Source organism: Carassius auratus, chromosome 4 (assembly GCF_003368295.1).
Source record: "Carassius auratus strain Wakin chromosome 4, ASM336829v1, whole genome shotgun sequence".
In the NCBI taxonomy this organism is placed as follows: domain Eukaryota; kingdom Metazoa; phylum Chordata; class Actinopteri; order Cypriniformes; family Cyprinidae; genus Carassius; species Carassius auratus.
This window is the reverse complement of record NC_039246.1, coordinates 20,473,641-20,497,009: the sequence shown is the minus strand read 5'-3', so window position 1 is coordinate 20,497,009 and position 23,369 is coordinate 20,473,641. Positions and strand designations below refer to the sequence as shown.

Below are 23,369 nucleotides of genomic sequence, written 5' to 3'. Positions count from 1 at the left end.
TTAACAGACACAGAAGCATGAGTCACCTTCAAATAGCGTCTGGGTATTACTTACCTCATCTAGTCAGAATGCTGGGAGAGGTGAAGACCAAGCACCTGTACGGTAAAGTGTGCAATGCAATCAACATCAGCATGGTAATGTTAATGGAAAACTGCAGTCTCATGGTTGGGATTTCTTATGTTTAAATAAAAAGCACTTCTTAATCTGTATCTTAACAAAAACGCAGCTGGTCTTCCTTTGGTTGACGTGGGTAATTAACGCCCACTGGTTATATTAGTGTTGAGTACATACTCCCTAGCAATCATTGGCTAACAACTTCGTCAAGCTTACCAAACCCTAAAAAAAAAAAAAAATGACAGAAACCAGTCAAAACATATGATTATAAGTGAATCACATGCAAGGCACATAATTATCATCCAGTCAGATTGTTAGCAATAGCTAGACGAATGCTAAAACAAAAGGTATTAGTAAATCTCTGATACGACATTAGCTGCTGCTATTATAATAAACAGAGACTGGTAATGTAAATAGGCCAAAGTCGGCACTCCAGTAATAACATTTCTTGTTTTTCCATTAGCTGATGTAAACTAAGGACAGTAACTTCATTAGACGAAGTATATAAGGTCATCTGGCTAGCATCTGACACAAAAGTGGGGAGAGTGAAATGTAATAATATTGCTGTTGTCTGGTGATTTAATTGTCATTGGGTCTGTCCCAATTGAGGGAATAAAATGTTTAGATCTCTCATATTCTGTCTTCCTCTCTCATTTAGACATAAACCATGCAGTCAGTCTATGTTTACTAGACAGTGCCGTTTATTTCTCTGTTCCAAAACACAGTGAATTGCCTACTGCATACAAAGGTAGTAGTCGAGCTATCACGAAGCCTAATAATTGACGAAATTTGGAACACTCAACATTACAGAGGACACGACTCCTTTCTAGTCTAGCTTAAAAGATAGAAATTATAGAAAAATTATGTAAAAATACATGGCACATACACAATTATTGATTAGAAGAAAACAATACGTCCAGTTTTGTTCATTCACTTTTTCAATATTGAACTTAATTTTTCTTTTATTGAGCTTATCATTGCAACATGGGATTGCATTCTCCTTCAGAGAGATCATTTGGATGTAAATAGATTATGAAGAATAAAAGGTTACGATTTCATAATGTAAAAAATATCTTTTTTTGTCATATTGTGACATCCATCAGAATAAAGCAGATTAGCAAAAATCTAATAAAATGTATGGCCTATAGACTTGGTTCTATCCATCCGTTGTTGATTGGATAAAGACAGATTTGAATGCGAGCCTGAGTCAACTGCAAGAAAGGGATTGGATTTAAGGACTAAGATTAGAGAAGTCCAGCATAGGTTAACAAAGAGAACTCTATTGTTTCACAATGAAGATCGAATTCAGGTGACATTTTGATTAAACATTACCAGGTGTGCATTTCCCAAAAGCAACTATGGTCACAAGTTCCATTATTACCAGTTCAATGGAACTAACGACCATAGTTAACTAACGATGCTTTTGGGAAACACCCCAAGTCAAGAAAATAAAATATGAAACATCTGCATGGATGAATCATTCACAATAGGACCAATAACATGGATTTCAAATATATAAATCACTAACTGGTCTGCAGATAGCCAAACATTGTCAAGTTTGTTTTGGGGGTGAAACAAGAACAGTGAAAAAGACTTTGAAAAACTAAGAAAAATAAAATTGGGCATTTAAGATGAGCAGAAACAAGAACAGACAAGAAACAGTTTGTCTAAAGGTTAAACGAGTCCAAAATCCAACCGCACTATCAACAGAGAGAGGTCAAGGAGAAGAGGATGTGGAGAAAAATGAAAAGCTGAAAGGAGAATGCAGAAGGCAGCCTTTAGGATCAATATGGACACAATGAAAATCCAAGATGAATATCCAGTGAAAACAGGGCTGTGTGGTGGTAATATATCATTTAGGGCCTGACTCTCACTGAAGAAAAGACAGAAAGGGCCAGCTTACAAATACTTGACAAAACAATAAATGAGCTAGGAAAACTAATCAACTGTGAATAAAAGCTGGAAACTCTAAACAACTCAAGTTATATTATCCAAGATAAAGTTCAGACAAAGATCAATAGGTTTAAAGCGAAGTTTAAAGAGTTTTGAGTTACAGTAGGAAAGTAAATTAAATGCGAGGAAGAAGGGGAATTCCTAAACTTTAATCTTAATGTCAATCCTTTACTTGAGGCAGGATACAACCCTCTCTCTCTCTCTCTCTCTCTCAAGGCAACAGCAACCCATCTGGAATATCAACCCTCAATCAACAGATCAACGTGCCAATCAAAGACAGATCACTTACTGCAGGTCTGACCTTGTGATGCCAATCTATGCAAGTTCATTTAATTAAAAGGAGCCAACAGGTCTTAAATGAACAATTTTAGTTATTTAGTGAAGGAAAAAAAATTCACAGAATAGTCTTACGCTCACAAACAGACCAAACCTAAAGCCTGAAATGATTACTTTGAAATGATTGCTGAACAAAAACATGATTTTCAGGGACTGTTATTAATATGTAGCAGGCAGTTCTACGGGGTTTTAGTGAAATACCCGGAGTATCTCATAAGCTAGAGTTTGGGCGAGTTCAGTGGGTCCATAAAGAGCAGGATTAGGTTGTTCATACTGAATACTAATGCTCAGTGGATCAGGAAGTGCAAGTGAGCAGTTGCATTGTTTACAGACGATCACGTCACTTTTAAATGAGTTTAGAAAAGAACAAGTTTGAGTCAACTTGATAAGACTTTCACAAACCATTGTGCTTCCTTAATATGACACAATTCCGAGAGATAAAGATGTATGGCACTGGAAATTGATTAGAATAAGAAAAAAAGTCATATGTCTTACCTTCACCAGGAGGTTATAAATTAGCTCTTATTTTTGATGATGCACTGTCATGTATAGACTGTTTCATATAGCATACGCGTCTGGCCCGAAGTTAACTTCCAGTCTGTGTTTGTTTATCAGTCTGGCTATGGCACCGACTACAAACAGTTAAAGTTAAGGTGATGATAGACTGAAGTTGGGCTCAGGTGGTTGTGCTGTGGGATGTTTCCCATACATTTATTTATTTGTGGTGCTCACCACAATATCAAAACTGACCGATTTTCCAAAAGGCTTCATTTAACATTTATTTTCTGTTGTTGCCGCTGAAACCGTCTATAGCAGTGGTCTCAAACTCAATTCCTGGAGGGCCACAGCTCTGCAGAGTTTTGCTCCAACCAACTCCGAAATCACACCTGCTTGGAAGTTTCAAATTTAAAACTAATATTCATGAAAAAAATTTACTTTAAAGTCATTCATATGTTACAGAAATGGTTAAACATAATTGTACACTAATTTAAGATTAATTAAAATATTTTAAAGCAGTTTTTATTGTTGTGGCCTAATAATTATTTTGTCATCACTGTGCCAGAAATACAACAATAATTCAAAATGGTCTCTGCATATGGTTAAAAAGACACTTAATATTATAGGTCATACAATGTTTCACTCTTAAAAGCACACCTTCCTCAACTTTACTCACTGGACATAATTCACATCCAAATACACAAACAGACAAGTTCCATAAGTTTAACACTCATTAAGTTTATTGGGTCATTCTAATTCCCTTGACATGAATATTGCATGAATACTAAAAGCAACTAAGATAAAAACTACTACTGTAACAATGACTCAACTTTGCTCCTATAATAAACAAGTATTTTTTTATCAGGTGAAACTGATTTGAGATCCTGAAATACCCACGTGTCAGCACGCATTACACCACATGACAGAAAGAGAAAACAGACACAGTGAGAGATGACAGATGGAGGTGGGAAAGATCAAAGGGTGATAGTAAGACAAGAAAAATAGAAAGCAAAAAGCGAGCTGGTTAGTCTTGTTGTGCAGTGGTGAATGTAAGCAGACAGGCTAATGCCTAATCACGCAGAGTGGCCTGGTTTTACCACTGACTCATACCGAGCGCCCTGCTGAAAGGAATGTTCACAAACAACTACTGGCCAAATCCACTCCGCTTTATAATCATTGTTTCTGCTCGCACACAATCAAAGCTAACAGGCAGCCTTGTAAATAATCACTGTGTGACAAAGTGTTAGCCGATATCATTAAAACACGCTGGCATCTCTCTCCAAGCGTTCTGCACTTGTTTGAAGAATACACATTGGATAAAATTTTTTCACATTGCCCACTGTTGCCCCTGTTGAATATGGATTGATAAAGTGAAAGTTCTAGAGTTACTGTAACAGCTACACTAACCAAACTGGTTTTTAGTAGCCTGACATTAGCTCAGCTATTTCCAGAAAAATCTATTTTCAAAGAATTACTGTGCAATGTGACAAAATGCGGTCACTGTTTTTTTTTTTTTACATTGTAATCAAATGCACTCTCTGAGATCCCTTTAAATTATTATTTTGTATTTTTGTCATTTTACATTTATTTCTAACAACAAAAGTACACTACCAATCAAAAATATGAGCTTAATGTTTTTAAAGAAGCATTTTATGCACACCAAGGCTGATAAAAATAAAATATTATTACAACTTAAAATATTTTGTATGTGCGCACACTATACAGTGTACAATAAAGATTCCAACTAGGCTTGACGTGACTTTATTATCCACATAACACAATTAAATGAAACTTGTGTGGGCGATATACAGAACTCACATTGCACAATTAGTGTCTTCTATCTACAATGAGTCTCTGTCTATATTTGATGATTAAAATGCATGAGGACCAGTACTTCAGTCCAGTGACATTTCATGCAGAACAACCCAGTGCAATGCTGCAGAAAAAGAAGCCAAGCAACCACCAAAATGCAGTGGCACTCATTTGCTTTGAAAGTTTATGACAATTTTTTTTTTTTAAATAAAATAATAAAAAAAATTGACCATAGTCTATTTTTCATTTATGAGTTGCTTGGGAAGCTACAACTTCAAAGTAGTTTCCCCAACACATGGTACAGCTTATATGACTAATTCGTTCCTCTTTTGAACTCTGCCCACTGATACAAAAGGTTTCAAATATTGAACTAAGAGTTAACTGCTTTTGAACACAGACAAATATGCTTGATAAGAGCGGACTGCACCAAGAGAGCAACAGGTCATGTAGTTCATTCTCTATGTGGTGTCTGGTGTACGTTAATAAGTGACGATTCAATCTGCAGCAATGCGTCACTGCATCGCTGACAAAGCACTGCGATATTTCTCAAGCAAACAAAAAAAAAAACAAGTCTAAACACACAAGCCTAGAAAGGGGCTATTTATAGAGGTCTTACCTACACACGGTCTACACCAATGAGGAAGAGTGATGAAGGCACAACTGTCACAATCAAGCGGCTAGCTAATTCATGTGCACACACCGTGACCATTGTGTCACTAAGTGAAAACAATCCATACGCAAAAAGTTGGCGCTATCATCATATAGGCATCATTACGACAGGCAACGGAAATGATTGTGGCTCGCAGAGAAAATAGTAATGCCTGCCATGCATCATAAACATCATAAACAAGGAACAGCATGAATTCTGAACTGAACGCGAGTCAGTCTGCGTCATGCTTGAAAAGACCGGACAGCCAAATGTAATCCGAGGAGAAGGGTGACCGCTCAGAGGGCCAGGATAGGGAGTCTTTTGCATTTTTTCAGATTGCATTCCTGCTCTTCAACTATATGTGCTGATTTGGTCCAACAGTTAAATGGATGTAGTACATCATTACTTGACTGTTGAGCGGTACATTAACAAGGCCTGACATCCAAAGGGCCTTCACAGAGCCTCATAGCAGGACCCCCCGAGTATAAAGTGAGGCTCTACCCGTTATATCAAACTTTCAGATTGCTTATAATCTCCACTTGGCAATGGCATTACACTTCTGGTGGAGAACATGAATGCAGTGTAGCCTCTAGGACAAATATCAGTGCTAACAAATAAATGCAGGAATTTCCCTTGTTGAAAAGAATACCAAAAATACTCCCCTATGCTTGGTACATAGCCTGGAATGTCGTAAAAACAAAAGGAGAAAGGTTGGTTGCCTACCTTGCTTACCCATGACGGAGTCTCAGAGGAATTTGTAATGTTGATGTGACCTTGTTTGGAAAAAATGGTGGCTGAAAAACATGCCGTGCCATGCTTGTTTAGGTGACAAAGTATCATTCCAGGCATTAGACCGTAATGTAAAATGTCATAAAATTGCGAAACCAAATTTCAAGGTGCCAATGTTTTGACATTTAACAACAGGTCACAGAGCGCTAACAATAAGTTGATAAACAACCACAGATTTACAACACAGCAGTTCACAAGAAAATAGTGCTTCAATAGAAGCTCTTCTACTTCCTCTAGTCGTGATTTGCTTGTATGAGGGCATTGTTTGGTTAACCAGACCCTATGGGTCACTAGAAGCAGAAGATAAGGAAATGTTAAGGACTGTTCTTCATCCACATGACTGCTCCCAATGCCAAACATCTGCCAGTTAGTTCAGGTTTTCTGTTCAAATGTCACAAATGTACAGCAAATTCCCAAGGGCTTCAAAAGATAAACAGTAACTTATGATCTCTTTCAGCGCTGCAGTATGTAGACCTACTCAAGCTTTAGATTTGCCAAGCTTCCTCTCAGAAAGTAAAAAAAACCACACATGGCTTTTAGCTACTAGCAACTCCAGCAAAGAAACCATCATAAATATCTATTTCTCAGGGTTGTGAATTCCAAATATAATATGATGGCCGTGCTGATGGACAGTCGTATCAAGGTTCATCTCCAGTTCTCCTGTGCAAACACCAGCTCGAGGTTTTCACACCACAAAAAGTTGATGCTGGATTTGGAATTCGAAATGGAAAACTGCCAAGCAGACCGGACATGGAGGCTTTTATCTCCAAGCGGGTCGTGAGGAGTTTGAGACTCGGCCAGATGTCGAACAATAGCATTCGCATTTATTAGAGCTGCTCTGGTCCAAACACTCAGAAATGAAAACAAACTTTGAAATCACCCTAGCTAAACTAAAGTAGCAGAAGAACATTTGACAAATTCTGGCTGGTGATATTAACTTTCAGATCTGTAATACGAAACAAACACATTACGGATTAAAGTTACACAATGGGATATACACATATACAGAAGACTGAGGTTCACTTAAAGGTGTTTGCAAGGGACTGCTCTTTGCAAAGTCGGCAGCAATGAAATACTGACTGATTACTCTGAGCCAAAGTTCAGGGCAGGCTTTATAGACGTTATCAGCACCAATCACAAAGACAGTGGGAAACATAGTTTAGGTTTCGGGCGGAGAACTGGGAGGCACTGCAAGAGTCCAATAACTCACAGCGAGCTGCTAAATGCACACAGTGGAACAATGAGCCCTATAAATTTGAAGCCACAGCAGGAAATACAGGGAAACGACCTACGGAAAGTCCAAATGTCTGGTTTACAGCATATCTTTTCTCAAAGCAGTTCAGGGAAGGATTGTAAATGCCTTTTGACCAAACCAAGCAGACATCGGACCTGTTTGATATGTCCAAGAGGTGGGAGACATATGGTTGGACACCATATCAGGCATAAATGATAGTTTCAGGTGATGGGACCCTGGCTCAATGTGTTTAGAGAGCACGTCATAACCATTAACTGCCTTCACACTTACACACTATATAGAGCACTCAAACTTGCATGCCATGCTCCCTCGCTTCAACCCCAGACTGAATAAAAATAAAGTGTCAAAACAATAAATACTTTAACCAGCCCCACATATGCATTCTTGCAGTTACAGCCCAAAAGAGAGACCACGGGGCATGAGTGTGTATACTTGCACACTTATCTCACAAAGACACCCTAGCATTAAGTCTTGGCCTGCGCCCACTTCCCAAACTACTTTACCTTGGCACAGCACAAGAGGCTAATAACAGGATGTCTTCAGCCCAAGCAGACATACTGGTCAGCCTCCAACAGTAACTATCCGCGGGGCAGCGGAGCTGGGTGGTACGCAGGCATTCACAGCTCCAGTATGTATACAATGGCATACTACACTAACAAGCCTCCCTTTACTCATGCGGGGGAACGTGACGGGTTGAAAGTGTGGGAGATACCAGAGGTACAACTCATGAGTCAGTTGGCATGTTTTGGAAGCCAACTGTTATGGTGAACTGATCAGCTGATGAAGTTTCTTAAAGTAGAGGAACAGCCGTACCATGTTCTCCATCAGCTAAACACATGATATAGAATGTTATTCTGCAAACCACGGTCATTATAAATCATGAAATGGAGAAAGTATGTATAATATTATCTCAGTCTGGAAGTGATCGGACTTGGTGCCTTCTAGTCTTGATTTATGTGATAGTTGCTTGGAGGAGAATATGCACTGAACAGATTTTTCACATACATTACAGAAGGAAGGCATGCGAGTGAACTGATGGAGTGACATTTAATGATGGATTTTAGATTAAAGCTTTTTCTACTTAAGTTACATAATATAGCTGGAGTTGTGTCTATGTAAGCAAATGTGGTTGTGCCAGTTTGGCACAAATGAACAGTTCACTTAAAAAAAAGAGGTATTCCCCTATTTATGGAGAATGATAAAACGGTTAATAACACTATGTTTTGTAGTCACATAGTAGGGATAGGCTGAGATCTAAGAGCAAATGTGGTTCCAAAAAAAACAAAAAACAATTGATCACCTACATGGTATTGCCACCTGTACCATGGCAAACACATCCTTGTCTACTCTTGTTACAAACATATTTAGGATACTGTCTGTAAGTAGGCCTAAATATGGTTGCAATTCCAATTCATTGTATGTTTAAAGAAACATACAATGTTTTTTTAAACTTTTAAACAAAGTATCGATGCAACTCAGTATATGGGCAATTTACACACAAGTAATTCTGTATAATAATGTTTGACATGGTGCCATCGGAATAATTGGGTTTATTTGCTACAAAAATTGCATATTAATATGTCAATCCTTCAGTAACATGATATACATCAAAGCAATCATTTACTAATCCCATGTTTTTATACCTACCTACCTATTTATAATCTAAAAATGTGGTGGCAATAAAGGCAACCCAGTAGAAATGGGCATTCTTACACAAGAAGTACCAAAGTTCTACCTTGTTTTTGGAAGTAAAATGGTAATACATAGGAAAACCACGTGAATGTGTGGTCTAAGAGTATTGTTACTGTAAATATCATCTGATACCACCGTACTGCTGCTACCTGGATGAAATAGTAAACTTTAAAACAAGTGAACTCACCTCATTGGACGGTATGCTGACAACACCTGTTGACCTCCTCTTCTCTCTTAACTTCCTTTTCTCTATCTGTCCTTTGCCCTTTCTGGCGCTGGGTCCCGAGCTCTTCTTCTCTTTGCTCTTGCTGTGTGTGGGACTCTCTTTATCACTGTCCTCCACACCAGCGGGGCTCGAGCTCTCCGCCTGCGGGACACCACTCACTTTCTCCGGAGTCTTCTTCAAGTTTTCCCCGGGCGGCTCGGGTTTCTTCGGTTCGTCCTTCAAAGCGGTCGAGGAAGAAGACCGGGTCACCGGATAGGAGGACGAAGGGGAGACGCAGTTAACCGAGCCGCCGTTGTTGTTTAACTCCGTGGTTCTCCCGGTGGCGGCGGCGATATCTCCAAGCATCTTTGCTCTCATCTTCTCACGCTTTGCTTTCCATTCCTCTAGAAAGTCCGTCGCGCTGTTAGATTTAAATCCTCCTGTTGCCATGGCTTCCTTTTTAGATTGTCTCGTGCCGCCCAAATCACTTTGTAAACACAAACAAAATGTTGCGGTTCAGATCCGCCGCATTCCTCAGAAGTGTATGGAGATTGTTTTAAAATGATCACAAAGTCTGCGTAGTTGACCGTAACTGTTCTGAACTCACTTTTGAAGACTCAAAAACTGTCAAGTGCGTGCTGTCTCGAAAGATAGTAACTGTTATCCGGTGAAGCTCACCTGCTCCGCGCATAAACGTTCGTCAGGAGTCCAGGTGAACTGATCCGGTGGAATGAACTGGATTAGTTACAGGCGCTCTCGAGCGACGAGTCCTGCCCCTCCTCCGAAGAGTTACGGAAATAAACGGAAGTAGCCGAAAGGACGGCGATAGAAAGTTGACGTTACTATTGCCACATCAAGAAATGTTTATTTTTATTTATTTTTTATTATTATTATTTACTCAAAGGCGGACAGTAGTGAAGTGTTTTTACTCTGCTTTAAAATTAAAAAATGTTAAGTTTCTGTTCTTTATCAGAGTGTTAACTTCACCACTTTTCAAAGCATGATATTGCAGCCTACTTTTTACTGCATACGTTTCATAATAAATATAATACTCGATTAGCCTATATAAGAAATCTAGTACTTTTCTTAGTTTTACTCAAGTAAAAGTAATTACATTTTTTAGGCTACGTGAGTACAAGAAAGTAACCTACTACATGTTTAATGTTCTTAAGTAGCCTATTAAAAATAAAAAATAAATTAATTAATTAATTGCATTGGAATGAAGTGAAGTTAAAGTTTTCCAAAGAAAAACACTGACAAAGTACAGATAGGCTACTTTTTAAATTTAGCCACTTGAGTGAAGTCAGAATGCTTCACTAATGTCGACCTCTGAATAATTAAATAAGAATCAATATCTACTATTTACATTGCGCTGTTAGTTTATATAATTTCATAGATATATAAACAGACAGACAGATAGATAGATAGATAGATAGATAGATAGATAGATAGATAGATAGATAGATAGATAGATAGATAGATAGATAGATAGATAGATATTTTTCTGAGATGAGTCACACTGGCTTGTGTTCTCCCACACAGGTCCCGTGAGAGCGTGAGTCACTGCTGTGCAGAGCTGGAGTGTTTGTGACCTGAGGACTTTCAGATATGATGGAACTCGATGTCTTGGATAACAGAGGTGCACACAGAGACCTCTCTGAGTACCCCAGCCTGTCTGTCAGGCCATCAAATGGTTCTGAAACTGCCATTTTATCATTTTCAAGTGTCTAAAATGCCAGTGAGTGGATACTGATGTCCAAAATGAAATATTCAATATGTGGTGCTAAAGAAAAAAGCAGAAATCCTTCATTGCTCTTCTGAAATGTTTTGAGGGGTGCAAGTTGTGTAACACAATGAATCCTTATATATATATATATATATATATATATATATATATATATATATATATATATATATATATATATATTACGCAGCACAACTGTTTTCAACACTGATCACATGAAATGTAATGATCATGTGACACTGAAGACTGGAGTGATGACTGTTGAAAAACTTTATCCCTTAACCCTACCTCTAAACCTGTGCTTACAGAAAACATTCCGTGTTTTGATTTAAAAAACTTGTTTTCCTCATGGGAACTGAAACTTTGTCTCCACAATGTCATATATTTCAGCTTTTACCATTCTTGGTGTGGATTTGGTCCCCTAGGAGATGCCTTGACCACACACATCCACATACAGAGAAAAAACATTATATTTTGTTTGATTCTTCAACTGATTTGATTCCAAATGTGTTCCTCAGAATGTAGATTCTCTCTTCAGGACACAAGAGAACTCAAGATGAAAGTAAGGAATTTGTTGCTTAAAACCAGTAGCACTTATGTTAATTTGCACCCTTTGGATGACTGGAACTTTCTAGTAGTTTTTCAGAGAATGACTTGATGAGTCACCAACCCATTCAGCTTATATAATCCAAACCTATAGCAGAGACCACAGAAGAAAGAGGGGGGTTGTCCTTCAATTTGCAAAGAATTCTTTAAGAAAAAAAACATCTGGTGAATGCTTAAGTTCTCTAAATGTTTATATAGAGATTTTATGGCTGAATTACTTCTAAAACCCACCGAGCCATAGAAAATAGCTTTTCATTTAAATGGATAGTTCACCCCAAAATAATTCTGAAATAATAGAAAATAGAAGTCAGTGGATATATTTTTGTGTGTGTGTTCAGCAGAAGAAAGAAATACATAAATGTTTGAGACAACATGACAGTGAGTAAATGATGACAGGATTTTAATTTTTGGTGATCAATCACTTTAAGATCTTTCTAGCTGGTTCTTCTCAGTACACACTGGCAGAGATAACTGAAAGAAATCTGTAGGGGAAACAAGAAGGTGCCTGTTCTATAAATAGCCTGTGATGTCCAGACTAAGGTCCCCCTAATGCATTTTTAGAATGTTTCAGTGGGCTTTGGGGAAACTTCCTCACAACACAAACACTCATCCGTCACTCACTGCTCTGATGACGCGTTCTCCAGCACAAACTTTACTTCCCTTTTAAGTCATTTCCACTCAGCATTCCTACAGTGCATTTTCCAAAGGGGCAGATAAGTGGAGAATCACGCCCACTTTCAGAATTAAATTTAGTTTGCTTTCTTATCAGTCAGGGTCTTTTCTAAAAAGCTGTCTGATATGTTTGCTTCACCAGAGTGACTCTACGTATCTAAAAGAGCTCTTTTAGGAGATATTGAAAGCACACCTTCAGTTTAGATACTGTCTTTGAACCGATTTATTCTTTTATGGATCCTGCAGTGAATGCATACAAATTTGCAAGCAGCTATTTGTAAAATAATCTACACCCCAAGAGAACAAGCATGTGGTGTTTGGCATCTTTTGGCATTCATGTGGTATCTGAAACCTTCAAACCACCGATTTCATTCATTTAGTCTAGAAGTAATGACTTAGAGGATCGTCAGAGTGAAAGACATTTCCCTGCGTCATGAGACGCGGTTCACATTTCTGTTCAAAACTGAAAATCGCACAGGATTAATATGACAATCAAAAGTTCAATGGCTACAGAAGCCTGCTATTACTTCAGGTGATTTGTTTTCACTTTCCTTATGTTTCTGCCTCTTTGTAAATGGAACCACCACTGATATCCATGAAATTTTTGACAGGACTTCATGTTGAACCCTGCTGCATTAAAGTAAATATATAGTGGCTCCAAAAAGTATCTGCGCACTTAAGTCACATTTAAAATAAATGAATGTCATTGCATTAGATATAAGTTCCCAATACAAATTAAATAATATATAATAATAGAAATATATAAATAACTGAACCAAACCATTGTGTGCTTCAAACGTGTTTGTGCTCATTTAAAATAAATACTATACCTGGCTTGATATTTTGTTACAAAATCCTAAGAGTGTCCAAATACATTTTGAGGCCACTGCGTCATGTTTAATATGAAATTAACAAGCATGAGATTAATAGCGTCACTGCATACTGCTGGACATTGACCGATCACATGCTAAATGGGGCTTGTCCTACAGTGTCATGTTATACTTGATTAAAAACAGATTTAAACAGCATTTTTTGGTTCTTTTATAATTACACATATGATCTTATCATTAGCTTAATCTTACCTATACTTAATGGGAATATGTGTACATTTCAATAGTAATTTGTCACATCGCAGGACCATTTAAGTAAAAAAGGTGACGGAAAATGATGAAAAACCTTTAATTGATCAGTTTATCTGCACCAGAATGTAAGTTTGCTATTGTTCATTGTCTTTAATGATCATCACAACTTCTAATCATTTTGACCCCCAACAGCGTTGTAATCACTACAAAGTTTAGACCTGGCCATTCCTTCCCCCGTCTGTCCTGTAACGGTGGACCATGACCATCCCATCTGCTGAGATGGGTGAGGGCTGCCAAACTGGGTCATTGAGATTGTTCTGTGTGCCGCCCATATTTTAACCGCTCAGATCGCCTCATTTCTGTGAGTTGGTGGGACTGGGAGTAACTTTGTGTCCTCGGATACTCCTCAGTTAGTTTGTTAAACTATTGTCAGCATGCTTCCTTGTTGAACAGAGTCACGGGAAAGATTTCAAAATCACCACACGCTAAAAAGTACCGGCTGTACTCATTTATTCACCCAGTGTCAAGCATGTATTATTAAGACACAAAAGCTGTAAAACTCAGAAAGTCTGTTTCAGATACTTTTGATGCATTTCTTGATGATCCAATAAACTGTTGTGCTCTTCTGGGGGTGACCATGTGATTTTAGTCATGGACTGAAATGATTAAACCTCCAAACGCTTAAGGCAACACAATAACAGTCATCTTGCCCAATCCAGAACTTCTCCAGTCAGGTTTGAACTGTATAGTGACATGTTCTCTTAGTCATCTTCTCATGCTCGTTGTTTGAAGGAAGACGTTTGATGTCACAATCAGAAGTCTGCAGCGCAGCTGAACTAGATTAAACAATCAACAGTTTATTACAAACAGTCACTCGTGTATTACATTTGGGTATTTGGATAATGTTTTTCACATGCACACACACACACACACACACACACACATCCCACTTTTTGTGCCTATTTTATCCTTAAAAAAAGTGAAAATGATAGTAGAAACAAAATTATTGGTTACAGTGAGGCACTTTCAATGGGGCAAATTAATAAAAGCTCTTTCGTTAATTCTTTTTTTTTAAGATTATTTTGTTCTGTAAAGTTGTTCTCGTAATTTTTTTGTCACGGCAAAAGCTATACAATTAGAACTTTTCACAGAAAATGTGAGTCGTTTCTGACACCAAGACACACATAATTGTTAATATCTTGCAGCTATACGATTGAAACAGTGAGTATTTTACTGTTTACAGACTGGCCCCATTTACTTCTTTTGTAACTGGCAAAAACGTTTTTAAGTCGAAATGATTTAGTTTATCATGTATTCACCCTGGAATATTTGCCTTTAAGGAATGTTCGTTCATGTTGTCGATTAGCAGAGATAATAATTTTGACAGAAAAGCTTTTACAATGCAGAGTTTCAAATACTCCGTTTCGAAACCATGTCCACAAGATAAAGGCAATTTTTTTTTTAAGCTGTGAAACGGTATAAATAGTTTTTAGGCAGATGAACCGTGGTTATTTTCTGGTTCTGGGTTGATTTTCTCTAATATTTTTTTATTTAAAGTTAAAGGGTTAAACGACATTGTGCGATCATGATAGGAGTTTAAAATGGGAAATAACATTGTAGAGTCATTAATTAACACATCATGTTTAAGCATAGTTTTCTTTTTCTGTTTGTACTGTTAGGTGTCTTGCCCCATAGACCTCCACTGTAAGCGCATTACGGTAGACACGATTCTGTTTGTTTTTACGAACCGACGGACCAGGCAAAATTATTTTGCCATGGATCCAGGAGAACAAGAGATGAGCCTGGACTCTGGAGGCCGATCTTTGGGTCTGCGCCAGATATTCAGCTGCAGCCCACCGGCCTGGAATCAGAGGGTCCTGATGACGCTCCGGCCACCGCAGATAATTGACTTTTAGCCAGCTAGATGAGTAGAAATTAAAGGCGGCGATGAGAGTGAGGTCAGCTGGGGAATAAGTCCTCAAATATCCTAAGGATCTCTAATTTTGGTCTCATTAGAGGGAAATATACCGGAACAATTCAGCGGGGGAATGTTGATTCAAGAGACTGAACAATGACGCGCTGCCTGACGGTCCACATTCCACCACATAAAATCACTGATCTCACTCTAAAGGCCACAATTATACTTCAGACAACAACTACTAACACAAAAATGGTGTATATGTGATTGTGCACACATTCAAACACTGGCAAATCTGATGAAATGTCATTACTTGTTGGTATTTTAATGGATATGTATTTATTTATGGATATTGCTCAACCTGTTGTGTTATTGTTTTTAAAAGACACAGTTTGTGTCGCTCAAGTGGCCATGGAAGTGGAAGGTGGAGCCCAGCATAAATCCCATCAGGCATTTCACCAGCAACACAAGCAACAACAGGCTTTTTACATGCGAAGTGCAATATGTGTTTTTATAGAACATTTATATAATGAAGATATATAGATGTGTATTAACCATTGGGCTGTGCTGCAAAAAATAATTTCCCGCCTAATTTGGTGCTCTAGATATGTAAATATTTGATAATGCTTTACTATCACCAAGTCTTTAATTGAATCTATTTGATAACTTCTTTTAATTAGCAAAGGTTTAGTATTTCATATGAATGACAAGTGCTATTTATTTATTTTTGGTCATTTTTCACTAGGAACACCACAAGTGCAGAAAAAAAAAAAAAAAAAAAATTAAGAATAGTACAAAATTCATAAAAAAAAAAAAAAAAAAATTCCCTGGGTGAGCAAAATCAGGTTTTAGTCCAACATAGCATTTTCCCTGAAAAGAAAATCGTCTCAGTGTCAAAATGGTGAGAGAGAGAGAGAGAGCAAAATTATTGTTTTAAAGCAAAATAACCAAGACATTTTTTATTTATTTGTTTTGCTCAAGAAAAAAAAACTGAAGCAAAAGAAGAAAATAAGCACAGAAAGTCAACAACAACAAAGACAAAAAATATAGTACTTTTGGCAGTCAAATCAAACAAATTAAGTATTTTGTATTTTATGCATATAGCAAATACTGCAGAAATAGTACAAATATGGCATTATGCATCTGACAGACAACACTACTTCTCTTAATATTAGAACACACACAGTGCTGACTAATGAGTGATTCATGATGATTATTCTTTATTTCTCTTGCTAGTACCAACTTCATTCAGCAAGGTTTGATGGATCAGTTTTTCTCCCCAAGAAATAAAATGCTCACATTCGTTTTCCACAACCTTGTGTGCTTGTATATGAATTGTTTCAAATGGCATAACTCAAGTGCAAGCATGAAATGTGATGAAGCATACACTGCAACAAACAGATCCAGGTCGGCCTTCTGGTGCAACTCGCCAAAAAAATTAAAGTACGGAATCTATTTGTTTCTATAATAGCTTTGAATTCTTGTATTATTTTTTTCCTGCTTTTAAACCGGGAAACACTCCAACTGATCGTTGTCCCATTCATTTTAGTCAAGAATCCCATTAGAAGAGTGAGCTTTCAGGTTGAACCAGAAGAATGGAGGGATCTCTAGCAGACTTCTAAATGGAAAATTTTTTAAATAAAAGACAAAAGTCCCATTGCATGACTATGTGCAATCACTACCCATACAGGCTTTTAACCTCAAAGCATTATTGCATTACTTGAGCTCTTCATGCCACAGTGAGAACATGCAGCATTCGACGCCAAACACATTTTTCAATGCAGTCCTACAAGAAATGACCACTATTGTGGTTCTGTGAGAAATGCTCAAACAAAAATCAAATGACAATTCAAAGAAAAATGAAAACGATGTCACCATTTAACCACCCTCATATAGCCTCAAAAAAAAAAAGTGCTATGATTTTTAATTGATGACAGATAGATAGATCGTTTTGGAGTGAACTATCCGTTTAGGTTGAGAGGTTTTATCTGTGGACAGATGCCTTTGCATGAGAACGTTTGGGAACTTCAAGCCCCAGAAGAAGAAGCAAGCACAACATACTCGAAAGGTTCACATAGAGAAATGCAAGCCTCGTGTAAGATTAGGAAAATAAATAAACAAAGACCTCACGACACTCATCAAGCAACGCTTTTCCAGCATTTCCTGTTAACAAAAGCAGGCCAGGTTGAGGGTTGAGCGGATATCAGACAGGCGCCATCCAGTGGTGCTGAAGCTGATGTGGATTTCACTTTCAGATTTACAACAATAATAATAAAACAAAAAAAAAAAAAACAGTAGAATTTCTCCTTACATACAGACTTTTACCAGTTATAAAAAAAACAACTAGTACTCAAGTGAAAGATGCAGTTTTTAATTCAAAGAAACAGGTTTAAGGTTAACATCCATGAGCCATTTATTCATTATTATTTATTTACTTTATTTTTTAAGCAGCAATGCAAGATACGGCACAAAAAAAAAAAAAAAAATTTAGAAGCATCCAATCCAGTATTCCTTCTTCAATCCTTCGCCACTCATTGAAAAGTAGTTTCTTTTAATGTAATGGGCACTGGGTCTGAACAGGCAACAGATGATTGGTTCTCGCATCTAAAAGTGCTCGATCCGTCAAAGAATGTCAAAGAAAAAAAAACAGGACACAAAAGCAGAGGAATTTTTACAATGTACAAGTTTATTTTAATTAACTCTCAGTGGTTGGTAGTCACAGCACAGCTTGCACGGATGAAGCCACACATCTATTTTACAAGATCATGGGAAATTTAAAAAGAAAAAAAATTATATATATATATATATATATATATATATATATATATATATATATATATATATATATTTATTAAAAACCTAAACCAAAGAGGAGACAGCTGACAGTCCAACTACAGCGACATTTTTTTCCAACTACAGTATTTGAAGTAAAAGGCCACTGAAATGCATAAAACGGGTTTCCGATGCGTGGACTTCATCTGACGCGGTGGCAAAAGTTGGCTAAACCGGACAGCAAGACTCCTGACATGGCATTGACAGTGCATGTAGACATTGTAAAAAGGACTGGGTTAGCGGTATCTAGGATCTTCTTTTTAGTGACAACACCTTGGCTAATACTACAGCTTAAAAAGAAAAAGAAACAGGAAAAGGACACAGAAAAAAGAAAAAAAAAGAAGAAAAAAAAAAAGAACAGCACTCTTCCAAAGATACAGAATCAAATGTGTGAAATGTAGTGAAGCAATTATATTATTATCATCATCTCACAATTACTGTGAACACACAAAACTGAGAAGAACTGAAGAGGGCGGCTCTATTGTTACCCAAATGACATTTTCAGCTATAAAAGAAGAAGGAAATAGTTAAAACACACTTTGTCCTCAGGAGTTGGTATATTTCAATAGTAACAGACAGGGAACCATAAACGCATGCCATGTGCTGGTCTCAAACGATACATACAGGTATATACAACTTCACTCAGTACCTGCTAAAACAACGTGAGGAGTACAAGATATAAACCAACGACTACACTACAAACTCAAAGAAAGTCGCAGGGGAGGGAGGAAGGAAACCGCGGTGAAAGAGTGAACATTCTTAAAGCATTCGGAGAGAAAGAAACGCTTATATTGCACATAAGTGAAAGCTTCGGTTCCACGAGGCCCACCTAATCGGTGAAGCCAGGGGTCCGTCGAGAGAAAGAGAGAGAGGAGGAAGTGTGCGGAGCATGCGTGAGAATGCTGGGAAGTCGTCTGTTGAGAGACAGTGACTCCGAGGACGAGGCGGGACTTCTGGAGCCATTCGGGACAGGGGTGGAAGGAAATGGAAGGGGAGAGCTGCACATCGCATAACACATCTACACAGGAAGAAAGATTAAAGAGCGGAGCAAAAAAAACATCAACGACAGCAAACAAGAATTAAAAAATAAAAAGGATCGATCACAAAAAGGAAAAAAAAAGTGTGGCACAAATAAAATCAGGTGTTCTGTGACAGCCAAGAGAAATTTGATGCAAGTGACGTATGTACAACTAAGGCTTATTGGTTCAATAGTTTTTCGAGGCTTTCCCCGCCCGCAAAGTGTTCAATGCCAGTCTCTGGTCTAACGCTCTTCCTTAGTTCTGTAAACGCAGTGGTTCTGTGTGAGAGGGAAGGTGCTGGAGCCGGAAGCGAGGGGAAGCTGGGGACCGACACGGAGCCTTCTTGTGGCCGTTGTCTGGTGTTAATATCTAGATGTGCAATACCGTTACTGCCGGAGGTCGTGGGGAGACTCGGTCTATTTGGAAAGCTTGCTTATGACTCGGATCAGCGCTCCGTTCTCGTCCTTTAGTCTCTGGTTGTCTGCTTTCAAGTCTGGTAGCGTCTGGAAGAGAGAACAGGAGGAGACGGGTTAGATTAACGGACAAGGACGAGTGCCGTGTTGTTGGCGCGGCTCTGGATACTGATCTTTGAGGATTCCTTCCTTCCTTCGAACAGCACTTCCTATTCAACACAACCGTCTTTTTCAGTGAAATGGTGATGGTGCCTGATCAGGAATCTAATCTAATTCTCTCAATATTTTTCAGACTTCTTAACATGTGATATTTGCTCTGAAATTACTTAAAATGGTGAATTTGTTTTTATTTTATTTTTTATTTAGTTTCAGCCAAACATCCAATCCAATTATTATTATTTTTTTTACACTAAATACTCAAAATTAGACTTGCAACAAATAGGAAGAATACATTTGCAATAATTTAGAAATACTCTCTATGTAACAATTTTTTTAGATTTACATTTTCATTTAATATGCACCCATAAAAAATTAATCAATCAATCACTCTATCTATCTATCTATCTATCTCCTAAATCAACTACAATTCTAATTTAATAATTAAGTTAATTTCTACATAGACTTAAACCTAGATTTGGTGTTCATATTTATGCACCAATTATAAATGCATTTTAAATTTTTACTTTTGACCCTTTTTTAATAAATGTTAATTTGCATGTATAGTTAAATATAATTTTAAGCTTTAATACATGAAAAATCCCATGCGTTAACATTAACCTGAATCAGAGCTCTGAACTGATTCGCTCAATATGACCATTTGAATAAATTCAGTTTTAATGTTTTCATATTCCCATGTCACTTTTTGTTTTATTGCAATAGCAAAATAAATAAAATCATAATCACTATATATATATATATATATATATATATATATATATATATATATATATATATATATAATATAGTCATAATATTTCACAATTTAGCTTTTTTTGCTGTACTTTGGATCAAATAAATGCAGGCTTGCAACTTCAAAATATTACGGTTCAAAAACTTTTGGCTGGCAGTGTACAGATACTCACACATCAAAATGGTTAGAATTATATCAGCCAGCTCTAGCAAAGACATGGCACCATTTGGCTCCAAAATCAGTGGAAATGAGCCTCCATTTCTAAGTTTGCAGATTCCTCGTCACCAGAACCAGCACCATTTCAGTAGAAAAGATCCACACACACACACACACTGCAGTTCACTGGGAAACCATAGCCATGCACTCTCAGATAGAGGGTAAAGATGAGGACAGCACTCAGGCCAGAGCAGTCCTCACTCTCTGTACACACACACACACACACACACACACACACACACACACACACACACACAGAGTCCCTTTGTGTGTCCTCCACTGGACAGAAACAGAATAAATGAAGGAACCAGAACACAAGAGTGCTCAAAGTGTCTGTATAAAGCACGACTCAGAGTGCTACTCAATACCAAACGGCTTCAGTAAAAGAAAAAGAAGCAGCTGAGCTAAAGTAATAAATGAAAGTCATCTTAGTTTACACCCCCTCCCCACACCCCCCTTCTATTTTTGAACAACTAAAGGAAGTTAAACAAAAGCATTGACTTTATTCTTGGTTGTTTTTCTTGCAAAAAGCCATTACATGAAACAAAGCAAGAGTCATGGACCCCTTTTATGGTGCCTTTTTTGACCATTATGGAGTTTTACAGTCCCAGTTAGCTTATTTTTTGCTAGATAACTTCCACAAAAAAAGTCATACAGGTTTATAACACTTTAAGGGGGAGGAAATGATGAAATATTTCTAAGAAAGGCAAAACATTGTGTCCCAGTGAAGAACTTTAGATGTTTTGCAGGAACGCAAAGAAACAACTTCCTGGTGATAAACTTGCCACTGACAATTACATTTTAACGATGTAATGATACTTCCCAAGAGAGAGGATTATAGTTTGAGTACTGCAGTTGTACACTGGAAAAATGCATTACACACAGTCCATAAAAAGTGTAAAATAAAGCCACAAAACATACCAGAGTAAAAGAAACAGAACTTAAAAACCAAGAAGAAAAAAGAAAAAAAAAGTAATATTATACTGTTTGAGGTCTATCGTCAAACAGAAGGCATCCAAAAATGTTTCTCATTCTGTATACTATCGGCTAGAATAGATCACGCTAGAAAAGCTCCGATGTAATTTAAGTGTTTGTCAGTGACAATCTGTGGATTAAAATGCATGAGTTTCCACAAGCCATGCAACCCAGATTAGCCTCAGGCAGAGCATAAATAGCAGTTCAGCTCCAGAATCAAAAAAATCTGCGACTATGGGTTATAGGGGGGAGCAGAGAAACTATATTTGATTTCACAAAAAAAAAAAAAAAAAAGGTCAAGCACCTCATGCAGGATGCCATAGTCATCCAAAAGGAATTGCACTACACCGCAACACACTCGAGGGGAGGGGCCAAAAAACTTCAAACAAGCACAAAAAAAAACAGAACAAAACAAAAACAGTACAATTTATTACTAAAAAATAAAAGCGTTTTAAAAATAGCAGGAACTGTGTGATTCGTATGAGTGCTGTTTAATAAAAATAAGCATTTTAGGATAAATGTAATTTAAGAAAAATTCTGGGTAAACAGTGTTTTCATTTTTTATCAATTAAATTAATTCAAGAAACATGCCACTTGCAAAATGTAACTTTTGAAAAAAATAAATTTAATTTCTAAAGTACATACAATGTACAGTATTTTGTAGATTTTTTTTAGCAATAACGGTACTGTTTAAAAAAAAAGCACAGGGGGAGGCGGAGCATCAGCTCAGACACAGGCTGGCACCTGCCTTTATATGGGCGTGGGCGGAGCTGAATGGAGCATGAGGAAGGGTGTAAGGGGAGGTGGGGGCGGGTCTACAGGTCTGCGGCGGGCAGGTGGCTGCAGCCCTGCGAGATTTTGGAGAGCACGCGGGCCAGCGCCCTGTTCTCTGCCTGCAAACGCTCGTTATACTGACGCAGAGACTGCACCTGCTTTACCTGAGGAAGATTCTACGAGAGACAGAAACACAAACAACCACAGAGGAGAAGATGATCCACATCACAGATAAATGCAAAAAAAAGAATGTACTAACGTAAACTGTTAAAGTGAACGACAGATCACTGAAGGAAAAAAACATGGGATCTCAAAAAAAAAAAAAAAAAAAACCTGAATTGGAAAAAGATGTGCAGACACACATACATTCACTTAGCTATGAATAGGGACATTTAATAGACTTAAAGTAAACTTCAGCACACTTCCAAGTGGACATTAAAATGGTATGAGAAAAAAATTTAAAAGCTAAAAAAATAGCCAGACATTAGCTTACATCATTTCTTATTAAAATTAAAATTGAATAACTACTTAATGAACATTTATCAGGCAGAATTTGCTATGTGCGAGTACAAGATAATAATAATAATAAAAAAAAAAAACTGTAACCACATAACTAGCAATTTCATTAGCAATTTAAAAAAAGTGAATACTGAATAACATTAGTTATGGAAAGATTTAGAATAGTGGAAATATATATATTTAAATATATTACGACTAGCTTCTGGTATTTTTTTATTTTATTTTTAAAAAGCAGCTTTGTCATTATAACAAGTATCAGAAATATCTTTGATAATAAGGGACCCTTGGAGTCAAAAAGGTTGGAAACCACTCCTAACCAAAAATATTAAAAAACAAAAATAAATAAATTCTATATAAATTCTAAAATCACTTATTTTGTAGAATTT

At 37.3% G+C, this 23,369-nt stretch overlaps 2 protein-coding genes across 8 annotated transcripts in view; both read right to left on the bottom strand.

Moving 5' to 3' along the window:
* The window catches only part of LOC113062126 (PRKC apoptosis WT1 regulator protein), a 58,789-nt gene extending 48,734 nt beyond the window's left edge, over positions 1–10,055 (bottom strand). Inside the window, exon 1 of the mRNA XM_026231741.1 lies at positions 9,286–10,055. Coding sequence (XP_026087526.1) covers positions 9,286–9,753 — 468 coding nt within the window. The 5' untranslated portion in view covers positions 9,754–10,055. The remainder of the gene's footprint in view (positions 1–9,285) is intronic.
* Positions 10,056–17,990: 7,935 nt separating this feature from the next.
* LOC113062096 (protein phosphatase 1 regulatory subunit 12A) overlaps positions 17,991–23,369 on the bottom strand; it is a 68,382-nt gene continuing 63,003 nt past the window's right edge. For 3 of the 7 annotated variants that reach the window (XM_026231676.1, XM_026231722.1, XM_026231730.1), the window contains 2 exons: positions 22,439–22,640; positions 17,991–19,679 (listed from right to left, as the gene is read on the bottom strand). In XM_026231676.1, the coding sequence (XP_026087461.1) occupies positions 22,506–22,640 (135 nt within the window). In that variant the 3' untranslated portion in view covers positions 17,991–19,679; positions 22,439–22,505. Of the gene's footprint in view, positions 19,680–22,438; positions 22,641–23,369 lie in introns of those variants that run through there. The other 4 variants (XM_026231705.1, XM_026231687.1, XM_026231697.1 and 1 more) reach the window with 3 other exon arrangements.